The following is a 12402-nucleotide window of genomic DNA, read 5'->3' on the forward strand; positions in this document are numbered from 1 at the left end:
AAAACAATGGAAGCATGCTGATGCTTCCTTTGAAGCACTTCCAAAGAAGACAGTCAAGTCCCATTAGCTGTCAAAGTCATAGCATCTGTCTTTCAGGATTTAAAAGGGATAATAATGGTATATTATCATGTAAAGGATGAAACAAACTGTTGTTTGACCCTTTACAAGATAACTACAAAACTCAGATCATGAATCTGGAACATCCCTGGAAAAAGTGCACTGAGTTACAAGGCAAGGGGACTACAAAATATAGTGCAAAGTCAACATCAGATAATAAATCCTTCAGTGCTAGGCTAGAAACATATCAAACAACTCCATAAATTATTTACATAAATTAGGTTGAGGTTTTTTGGGGGTTTTTTTTGCCTGCTTACTTTTCTCTCTCAGTTTCAGATAAAAAATAAAGCCTCGTTACTTACAGTCTTTCAGTTTTATCCACCGAAGTATATCATACAAATAGCATTTTGTATATTTTAGGAACGTTTTACACACTAAATAATTAAATGAATATTACATGCTATTTATCTTCTTTAGAGTCCTTTTTTTTTATTTCCTTCATATACTGATCTAGCTGACCAAGATCTTTAATTGAATATGTACCTGAGCCTCGTTCCAGTGGTTTGGCCTACAAAAAAAAATTGCAGATTAAGTGCCAAAATAAAAAAAAAATGCATAAATGTTCTTATATATATATATCAAAGAGGTAGTAAATACAAATAAAACCACAAAAATAACCACTTCACTGCATCCAAATTCCTTTATTAATTAACAATAAAACCAACTCTGCTCTTTATCAATCAGTTAATGGTTAACAATTATTATGAATTACATCATGAAAAAAGGTTGTGTGTGTATTCACACAACCAGTGTCACCCCCCCACACTATTCACGCATAGTGGGGGGGGTCGCACTGGCTAAGATGTCAAACTGATAGAGACTCAAAAACTGATACAAAGATCAAGACTTGAAAGGCTTCTTTGAATGTGATAAGCTGATTTTTAGGTTGAAATTTTGTGATACCCAGCACTTGCAGTAGGTTCAGTCTAAGGTCAATATAGATTGGACAAATATTCATGACACGGTGCCAAGTTTCCTTGTCCCCATGAGAACAGGACACATCTTCTTAGATCTTGCAATTTACTGTTAAAGACCCCATGACCTGTGAGGAGAAAAGTTTTCTGAAGGTTTGGGTTCAGCCATGAAGTGGTCGTTTTATTCATGACAGACATTGGGAAAAAATTTTCTAGTAATTTCACCTTTTGGGCTGGTTATCCACCTGTCCTGCCACTGGCTGACAAGAGCCTCCCAATTACATCAGCATTTTAGGCTCCAAGTGAGCAAACCTATCATGGAAGAATTTCTGTGACAGTATTGGGGGGATCATCAGAATCCAACCCATTCCCATCTAAGAAAACATTGTTGAAGAGATTTGTGCTGATACATAATGAAGGAATAGCCACATCACCAGTTTTATGGCAAAACATATTGTCAGGTGGATGCTTCCTGTTCATACCCTTTGAGATTTTCCAAGGATCATATAGGTTTCATTGTATGTGCAATAACCTTAATATATAAAGAAGGCAGTTCTATCAGAAATAATGTGAATGAAAAAGGTGGTACATGGGCCTTCAAGAGACACCAGTAGATATTTGTTTGTGCACACTTTTAGTCTATTTATTTAAAGTTTTAACTGCACACAATTATTTTTATCATACATATGATTTTTACTGTTATCAGTTTTGTCAGTATATATTAAAGTGATTCTTTTCCTTCTCCAAGGGTTTTTTTTTTTTTTTTTTCCCCATTATATAGCTTTCAAGGACTAAAATGAAAAGTTTTATGAAATCCTAGAACTTTAGTGGGTTTCTTGTCTATGTTTCTCTGTACATATAGCTAACAAGGCATGTTCATAATTTGTAGTCAGGGAGTAAATGAAGCTTTTGGAGGAGATTGTCAAGCAAGTGCGGATCAGACTAATAACATATTTCATATAAGGGTTTAAAAGCAATTTTCTTCATTTAAGCAAAGTCCTACCCATAACACAATGGTAAAGAGTACTGTATTCATTTTTATATACTCACCTAGACTCTGTTGAACATATATCAGCAAAAAGAACACACAGCTAAAACCATACAGTAATTCACAGCTTTCAAATAAAATTTCTCCTCCAGATAAGTTTTATTTGGAGAAGAAAAACAGGTTTCCATTGTTTAATTAATTTCTTTATTTAACCCAATTAAACAAGTGATTAATTCAATTAGGCAAACAGTTTAATTGAATTAATCACTCTCAAACCATATTTTTTTCATTTATTTTATTTATTTAAGTTTGATCATTTTCTCCAATAATGCATGATTTGATAATTTTATCTTGCATATTTGTATTAGTTTTGGCTTTGTTGATTCACTATAGGTCAAATCAAAATTGACATTTTCATATCACATTACATTTCGGCATTTGGGTTTGCGTTTTCTATAGGTTAGTTACTTAGTTAGGTTTGGTTTACCAGTTCGTATAGGGGCACCAGTGAATGCTTGGCTACTTTTTGACAGTTCAATATGGAAATATGACCTTTTGGGTGTTGGCATATATGCATGCTCCTCTAAAGAAATTATGCCTGTGCTACCCCTATTCTTTTAATTTTTTCTTATTATTTTATGATTTCACTTTCTTATTTGGGAGTCTGATTTTGTCTTTGGGGATGAATTTCTTTGGTCTTTTTGTATAACATAGATGACAGCAGCATCACCACCCTTTTAAAAGAGGTAAGGGTTTCTTCCCATGGTGAAAATAGGTTTTCATTGTTTAATTAATTTCTTCATTCATTATTTAGTTTTTTTTATAGTATCAGCTACTTAAATTATTAGCTACTTAAATATTTAATATGCTGGAGTTTCAGCACTAATACTTTCACATGGTTTAAGAGTGATTTAATTCAATTAAACTGCTTTATTTATTTCTCCTCCTTTGGAAAATCAGTGTTAATACATTACAGAAATCAAAACTTCTTAAGCTCTCCTTTAGTGAAGTGAGTAAATATTACAGATCCCATTTTAGTCTAGGTAATAGCAAATGGTAAGAAATGTGAAAACTGACTAAAAGAAAATTGAGTATATTATAAACAAGCAAATAGGAATTAATTCAAATTGTCATTTTCGAAGTACAAGATTTACCTGTGACAAATGTGGTTTCCAACCAATTAAATAAAAAATCTGAAAGGTTGCAGGTATGCTGCCATCTTCATTTCCATACATTTCTATAACATTAAGAAAAATCATTTGGCAAAAATTCAGTAATAATAATAAGGGAAAGGAGGGAGAAGAGAGAAAATTGTGCAAATAATTATTTATTCAATAAAGGCATGTAATTACTGAGACATTATATAGCAATATCAGTTATACAATGGACAAATCAAGAGAAAAAAAATTATAAACTGCAAAAGTGAAAAAAATGCAAAAAAAAAAATTATTAGAGGTTACAACACAGGATATTAAACTATCATTATGGAATAAATGATATAAAAACTTAAATATTTACAATGAAAAGTGAGGGGAATGATACAAGGGCAGGCAAAATAATGGAAACACCTCTGGTAAGAGTTACAAGTATGCACTAATATGGTTTTCAGGTGTTCTTTGTTTTTAAAATAGCATATATCTATGTGGAATAGATTCAAATCTTGAACTGCTTAAGAAGAATATTGGACCATTCTTCATGGAGAAACATTTCAAGCTCCTTGAATGATGAAGGTGGAGGAAATCAGCTTCACACTCTCCTCTCCAAATATGCCCACAGTGGCTCAATAATGTGTAAGGTCTGGTGATTGTGCAGGCCACGGGAAATGCTTAATCTGAGTTTCATGCTCCTCAAACCAAGATTGGACACATCAGGCTGGATGTGTATTGAAGCATGGCATCATTTGTGGGAAACAATGTTTGCACTATAAGATAAACCTGGTCACTCAGAATATCAAGATAATCAGTGACAGTAATTTACCTGTCCAGGGTGATAACAGGACCTAAAGAACACCAAGATACTGCAGCCCAAATCATTGTTGAACCTCACTCCATGTTTGACAGTTTATATCACCTCTAAATAAACATCAGCTTTTATCATAGTTTCTTCAAAACAAAAAAAAATCATCACTGCATGTTCATACAGCCATTACAAAACCTATTACTTTCATATCAAGTGTTTCCATTATTTTTTTCCATCCTTGTATATATTAATAAACAGTAATATATCATAAGGGTAAATGAGAAAAAATACAGTAATGCAGAATATGTTTCTGTAATGGGCAGTTTATACTCATAGTGAATTAGGATGCAAAATTATACAAACACCATCCAAGACATGACTACAGTAATGCATTTTTATAATACATAAAACTACACATGGAAAATTTTAAGACAAACAATTCTGTGTCAGATCAAACAGTGGCCACTGACATTTTTGATGAACAATGATTTTTATGTGAGTACATATATACAAGAATATTAACTCTAAGACAAGTGCATACTAATAATGTTTAGTGGTTGTGAAAGGAGTGTTCAGAAAAAAAAAAAATTTAAAAACATCATAAGATGTTTATAAGCTGAAAAAAGTATCAAAAACATTTCCTTATGAAAACTACTCAAAGTGCACAATAATTAAAAAAAAAATCTGTCATTTTCTTGTCAGATGCTGTCTTCAAGTCCTTGCATTCTGCTCTTCATGAGTTCTACTCACTTTAACTATACAATAAAATAATTGCCAACTGTGTGCTCAAAAAACACTTTATAGTGGAAAAATAATGACACAAAACCTGAATTAAAAAAAGTTACATTACAACTATGGGAGTAAAACCCCAAGCACTCTTGTGTTCCTTCAAATTTCTGACAATATAGTGGATTTGCCACTTGTTCCTTGTTCGGAAAGCTCTATGTTTGAACATTGACACTTCTTAAATGTCACCTCAATCAAGGTTGTAGGTAAACTGATTTCAGATGGAGTAGGATTTGCATTGTGAATTATTTCAGACTGTTCAGCCATAAAACATAAACAACATGCAAATAAATCTGCAAACATAATACACACAATGAAGTGCCAAGTGACTTGTTCTCCATAACAGTATAGCAGTTTTGTCACATTTGAAAAGGTCTTCAGGGTTCAAATCTCATTGGAGACTGGTGGAATTCTTAAAGGTCTCTTCAATCAGGATTGCAGTTAGCAGATGTCAGTTAGACAGAATAGGATCTTCTCCATGAGTAACTCCAGGCTTTTCAGCTTACACATGTAAACCAGCCCAAAAATACACATGTACATAATGCACACAATATGACCTTATATGCTAATGCACTGCATAAATAATAATCATGTGTGAATTCTGTGCATCAACAAACAACAAAGATTGAATCTGCTAACAGCTAATCACCCTCCAGAATGTCCTTGAAAACAATAAAGATGACATCCTTATTTGAAAGCAGAAAATGTTTTGAGATGTATGAAGTGTTACTATGTGCCTTTTCTCTCTCTTCTAAATGATTTTAACTTTCTTAACAAGATCACACCCAATTATAAAGATATCCCATAATCTCCAAACATATTGTATTGTTAGCTTTAGAAATAAACTTCTAATAATTCTTATGTTCTCTTGTTTGTCAGTGCAAAGAAGAAAAAACTACTGGACACCTTTGAAATTTAGGAGTAATAATATTTTCATCCAATGAATTTCATTACATGTCAGTAACAGCTGATAAGAACAGGGGAGTTATATGTAAGCTTTTGAGACAGTTTTTCTCATATAACTTTCTATGTCTTTCTTGCATTAACCTAATTCTTAATAACATACCTTTAACTCAAACATGCTTTGGATTGAGCATAAATGTTCCCTTTAAGTCTTTAATTATATTTCATTTTGAATTATCAAATTTATAACAACTGAAGAATATGAACTGCAATGCTCCAGCACAAGCTCTCTCTGCCATTAAAAACAACTACAATAGTAAACAAGAGAAATGTACCAACTGTGTGGTACTCAGGGAAGTGGAAAAGACCTGGGGGGGAGGTAATTATGCAGTCAAATATGAAGTTTGCTGAGCAGTGCAGACTGGCTGCCAGGGCAGGTCATGGAGTCTTGTCAATGATATATATATAGGAATTTTGCTAGCAGGGACAGGGAGGTGATTATCCTGTTGTACAAGGCAATGATCAGGCCACACCTAGAATACTGTACAGGTCTGGAGGCCTCATTTTAGGAAGGATGTAGAGTTGCTAGAATGAGTACAAAAGAGGGCAACAAGAGTGGTGAGGGGAACAAAGGGGTGCTCTTACCAAGAAAGGCTTAAGTTCTGCAAATTGTGGCACCTGGAGAGCAAGCACCTGCGAGGTGGTCTGTTTGAGGTGTATAAAGCCTTGAATGGGTTGAGAAAGCTGAATGCTGATGGGATTCTTCCTCTTGCTCAGATTAAGAACCTGAGGGGGCATAAATTCAAACTGAGAAAAGACAGTTGTAGAATAGATGTGTGGAAATTTGCCTTTAGCCAGCGGGTGTTGATTGGTGGAACAGACTTCCATCTTTTGTTGTGGAAGTTGATAGCCTAAATAAATTTAAGGCTGAGCTGGACAGACATTTAGAACGAATGGAGGAGTGAGATGGGAGGTTTTTTTTTTTTATTTATTTTATTTTTTTTTTGGCTGATGCTGCAAATAGAAATTAATGTTAATGCTAACAAACCATATAAGCTTCTGAACATATTTGGACATTGTTCCTTTAACATATTCAACTCACAAGACAAAATCTATAAACAATCACACACTAATCCAAGCATATGCATTTTTATAATGCCATTAAATTTCTGAACTTTTTACTCTGTATTTATTTCAACTATTTTTACCTGCCAACACACTCTTGCAACTTCATGTCTCACACTCGGTATCTGTTACATCATGCTACATTGCTTGATGAGCTCACCTCAATCAGAGCCAACATGTGCTTTAAAAATAGCAGTTACACATTTGCCTAACAAAAGTCTAGCAATAACAAATGCAATTTAAGTCACATGTAACTGTACATTATCAACACTTCTTACGGATTAATACTGTACACTTCTTATGGATTAATATTGAAATTTAAGCAAATCAACGTTTTCATAGCCTCCTGATATGCTTCATTAGTCCAATAACAAATTCAGTTTGTCTTTTTGGTGTTTTTTGAGATGGTATAACAGCAACATTACAATCGCTAATGAACTAAAGGATAAACATCCACAAAACACGTTTTAACAACTGATTCTAAAAACTCTACAGAGGTAAACTGCTTTCAGTTCAACTATTCAAATTGAAGATTACCTATGCAACATACTATTCAAACGTTATGCAAGGTTTGATCAAATATTTTCAGCGAATGCTATTATAATTCTTGAATGCATAGCAGCCACAAAATGACTGTGAAATGGGACTTACAATGACATATTTTTAGGATAAGCAACACTGAGTTTTAACTTTTTTTTATAAGCTATTTCCAGCAGAATGCTTTTTTCAGTGAACTCTTTTCTCATTTTTTGCATGTACTGAAAATGACAAAATTTGAACATGCAAAATAACATTCAAATTGTGTTGCACCCACCACATAACTTTTGGCTATTCCCAAAATTAAAACAGGACATGAAAGGAAAATAATTTGAATCGATTCAAGAAATCCAATCAAACATGATGAACAGCCTAAAAGCAGGTGATTACATTGAAGAATATTAACAATAATTTTTTATTAAATGAAATTAATTTTTTGCAACTAATGTTTTGATCAAATCTTGTATTACACCAATTTGGTTTCATCAGTCAATTTCCAAACTTACTGCATAGAAGAATGTCTGAAGTACAACCAATATTGTAAATACAGCTAAGGAATAAAGAAATATAAACAGTATATATTGGAAATAAAAATAGAAGTCTTCAAAAATTGCTATTTCTGTATATTAGAAAAGTGTAACAGAACTAATTTGATTAAATAATAGTGATTTTAAAATTATTTTAAACTGATATTCATGAATGCAAAATTTCAGTACAGTGAAATTATTCATATTTGCCTGAGAAGTTTGTTGTAATGGAATTTTACTGTATTTCCCATACATATATGTTTTAAGTCATTTTTCAATAAACTATATTCAAATAACATATAAGTTTAAAGTGTGTTATTCAATATATATTATTATTATTATTAAATTCACATATTTGCCAAGGAAACATAAAAAGTTGAGGAACAAGGCTCACTACCCAGGCCATATATCAATTAGAACATGAAACTGATTTTGCCCAGTGGGAGATTTAAAATTACACTGTGCCTTAGGGACATTCATTTTTCCCCCGTGTGATAACTCCACTTTAGAGGTGGAAATTTCAAATGAAAGATTATTCTTTTCATTAAAGATCCTTTCAGTCAGCACTGAGCAACTATGTTTTTGAGTAACAGCTGTTTTAAACCAATGAAACAGATCTGGTATAATCTCAAGAAATTTGTCAAAATATTTCTCAGTAACAATCCTTTATGTGTGAGACTAATGAAAGTTCAGACTTTTACTGAAAGGTAAAAGTCATATTTGACCAACTCAAATTTGACTGGCCATCATTTTTGAATGGGAAACCACAGCACCACCAGAGTTCTACCTACCTAGTTATGGGAACAAGATGTACATTTAAAAATTTACGTAAGAAAAAAAAAACTGTTATGAGCTGAAATGGTGCAGCTTGGAGTTTACTTGTGAAACTCCTGATAAACTGCCATTAAACTTCTTGTTAAACTGTTACTATAAAATCAGAAATCTTAAACAGCTAATATACTCAAAGATGAAAAAATTTAAGCAGTGTTCCTAACAATGATATTCAGTTCAATACTGACCTCTATAGATTGATGCAGCAGCTAGCAGTGTGTCACGATGCAAGTGAACTTTTCTAGACCATAATGCATTGTTTTCTGCCATCCCTGAAAGTAGTTAATGTTCTTTAGTAATTCTGTAGCAATATTCAAAATAACAAGTCAGCCAAAAAACAAGTCTTTAAAACTCCTGCCAAACAATGCCTCCTTCTTAATAAATTCATATACAGGAAGGAAATTAAGATTCTTTTCAACATAAAAATCTCAAGAACAGAAAATGTTTACAATGATAGGTTGGTTGGTTGGTTGAAATGGAAGTTTATTGGCACAAGGGCAACTAAGGCCAAATTGTGCCTGTCACAGTAATTGTGCAAATGATTTTTTTTTTTTTTTTCCAGTCATACGTCAGATAAGTTCATATAAATGAATTTGTTTTAAAAAAATTAAATAAATCGGATAAATTTGCATCATCACTGAGAATATGGTTCATCTCTAATGAATTGTGTTGGGTTAAAACCAATTTAAAATTTGTTAATCGGGCAGCATCATTGTAAGGACACTCGAGGAGAATGTGTTTCACTGTAAGTAGGGCGGAACAATGACGACAGTGAGGAGGTTCATCACCTGTCAACAAATGGAGGTGGGTGAGATAGGAATGCCCAATGCGTGTCCTTGCAAGGACAACCTCTTCTCGTCTGTTTAATCGGATTTCAACTATATTTCCAGTATTGTGGCTTTTGCTTTATTTTGAAAAGTTTGTTATGGGTCTGTTGCTGCCATACTGATGTCCATTGGTTTACAATGATAGACTATATTTATTGTTGTTGTTGTTGTTTGGTTTTTAGGAGCATTAGCAACTAAGGCCATATTGCTCCGGGATATGCGGTGGTCATTCCCTGACCTTTCCGCATCCTCCGTATTTGGTAGTGACGGGCTCGAACCCCGGTCTAATCAAGAAGCGTGTGCTACGCACTGCTGCTCCTTCCCACCTGGCTACGGAGGCGCCTCTATATTTATTAATAGTTACGACTAGTCACAGTAACTGTATAGTAAGTCCAGCTGTCACGACTGTAATACCCCAGTATCAGTTTAAGAGTTTCAGAAGTATTATATTATATTATTATTATTAGCCATATGGTGCAAGGAAGCCTGAGGCTTATGCTGCACCAGCCAAAAAAAGATTTAAAGTTACCCTGAGAGAGAGTCAGAAGTAGAAGGGAATCACCAAGAAAAAGAAGAATGATGATATCCAGCTCAGGACCCTGGGTGTGCCAAGCCCATACTCACCAGATGTGAGCCCCTGGGATTTCTCTACAAGTAGTAGAAAAAAAAAATTCAACTGGAATATTATAGAGCATGAGTAACTGAATAATAAATACTCTCCAAGTGGGGGAAAAATCACAAAACAAGTTCTATCAGTAAACACTATAACAGAGGTTGGAATGATACAAAAAAAAACAGTGATTACATAGTTCTGCAATATAACATTTAATGCACTAGTTTAACTTTGAAAAGACTAATATAATGGAAAATGACAAAACATAGTTATAAATTAGCCACACAATTCAAAAGGACAGCCACGTGAAGTACATCACAAACATTTACCCTGTCAAATTATTTTTTGGTTTCCTCAGTAGGAATAAAAAAAAATCATAATGAACAAAAGTATATAGATGGAGAATATCCACAGATGATCGTTTTTAATATATTTATATTTCCACTTTACCTCTGGAGAGAAGCTCGAATCAGAAAATCAGTTGCTTGACTATCATGATTCACATCTATATTCTTACCTCCCAGGGACAAAGCTGACAACCAAAAATTAAGAAGAGGTTGTGCCTTATGGGCATGCATTAGCATTAGCATTAGTAGAGGCATATGATGCAAGAAAGCAAGCTTATTCAGCATCAGCCAAAAAAAAAAAAAAAAAAAAAATGCATATTCTTTATGATACAAACTTGGTAAATTCAATTCCACTGCCTTACATGGCTCAATAAACTGCATGTTACTACAATGTGATACACCCCAGTGGGATGGGCTACGTGCTTCAGCAGAGTGTGGAACTAGAGTATTTATTAGTAAGTTCCACTCTACCTTTCAATTTAATAAAATGCACATCAATTGTTATACAATAAAGCACATTATTCTAATTTACAGGTGTGCACAATTATGTCAGATGGTAGTCAGGTACAATGAAATGCAACTGAAATATTCAAGATGCAGATTTATCATTGTGCACACCTTTATCACCACATCCTCTATCAGTGCACACACACAGCTGCATAACTACATTCAGCTGTATGTATGCAGTAGCCACATAACTACATTCTGTCATAATCTGCTATCTACAACTTGTAAGCAGGTGCACTTTTTATTTTGTGCTTAATGTTTAACATAAGACAGATGCATTTTTAATCTTCTGTTTCTGTATGATGATATTCTTCACAGAAATCATATTCATCACCTTAGATAATTCAATTCTTCAATGAAATCCAAATCTATATTGCATAGCACACACAAAAAAGACTACAAGCAATACAGCAAACTGGCTATGTTTAAAACATTGGAAGGTCCTAATGTTACAGGAAAGTCCAGCATCAAAGTTTTTGCATTGTGCATTATACCAAAAAAGTTTCAATGTTTTCTTCAGTAAATATTACATCACAATTAAAAAGAAAGAAAATTATAACATTATTTTGCAATAGCTGCCATTTTTAAAACCAAAACACAACACACCACCTCACTAAGAGTTAGGCTTAATGGCATTTCATACTTGATCCCACATTCTTCTTCGTTTGTTCAACAATTAATGGAAATTTCTCCAATCTTCAAAAAATAAATTATGGAAAATGCTTTACTTTAAAAGCATGTTGAATTTTAGCTGTGGAAAAGGTGGTTGAATGTAAAAAAATTAAACACTGCTGAGATTCAATCAAACCACCACAACTGAAAACAAGTTTAAAAAAAAAAATTTTTTCAAATTCTTTACTTTCATACAATGCTTTCCATGTCCCTAAGGAAGAGAATTCTATGATCCCAAAAAGACTTCAGGCTAATTTCAACATCATCCCCACTGCTTAAACTAATACAGAAGTCATTTTTTCCTATCCTTAACAGGAAAATTCCTCCAGAATTTACAGCACATTCATTATGATAAAAGGCACTCTCTACGGTAACTAACTTTTTAAACTTCCTTTCTTTCCACTACAACATTCACAAAAGTTAACTATAGGCATTTTAGTGGATAAATGAGTGGGACGTCATCATCACATATAAGAAGTGCAATTATCACTTAGATACATTTGGTGTGGAATGATTCATTTACATGATTTTTTAGGAGGACAGTGACTCACAGCAGAATAAACTGTGCCTGCACAAGTAGCCTTATAAACACATTTGTTTGAAACTGTTAATCTGTTAGTGCAACTAACAGATTAACTTGTCGGTGATGTCATAACATGTTAAATGGTCATAACATCACCAACAGGTAATCTATCATTTAACCACTGTCTCATATCTGAAATAAATGGTAAATTAACCCTTTCGTAGTG

At 33.4% G+C, this 12402-nt stretch overlaps 1 protein-coding gene across 2 annotated transcripts in view; it reads right to left on the bottom strand.

Annotated features, from left to right (window-relative positions):
- Positions 1-377: 377 nt before the first annotated feature.
- The window catches only part of LOC150082301 (arginine-hydroxylase NDUFAF5, mitochondrial), a 37487-nt gene continuing 25462 nt past the window's right edge, over positions 378-12402 (bottom strand). The window contains exons 10-12 of one of the 2 annotated variants that reach the window (XM_090380124.1): positions 8876-8959; positions 3174-3256; positions 378-625 (exon numbers count right to left, since the gene is read on the bottom strand). In XM_090380124.1, coding sequence (XP_090236250.1) covers positions 518-625; positions 3174-3256; positions 8876-8959 — 275 coding nt within the window. In that variant the 3' untranslated portion in view covers positions 378-517. The remainder of the gene's footprint in view (positions 626-3173; positions 3257-8875; positions 8960-12402) is intronic. The other variant, XM_090380125.1, reaches the window with a different exon arrangement.

The sequence above is a fragment of the Mastigoproctus giganteus genome, chromosome 8 (assembly GCF_048544385.1).
Source record: "Mastigoproctus giganteus isolate SK-2022 chromosome 8, ASM4854438v1, whole genome shotgun sequence".
NCBI lineage: Eukaryota > Metazoa > Arthropoda > Arachnida > Uropygi > Thelyphonidae > Mastigoproctus > Mastigoproctus giganteus.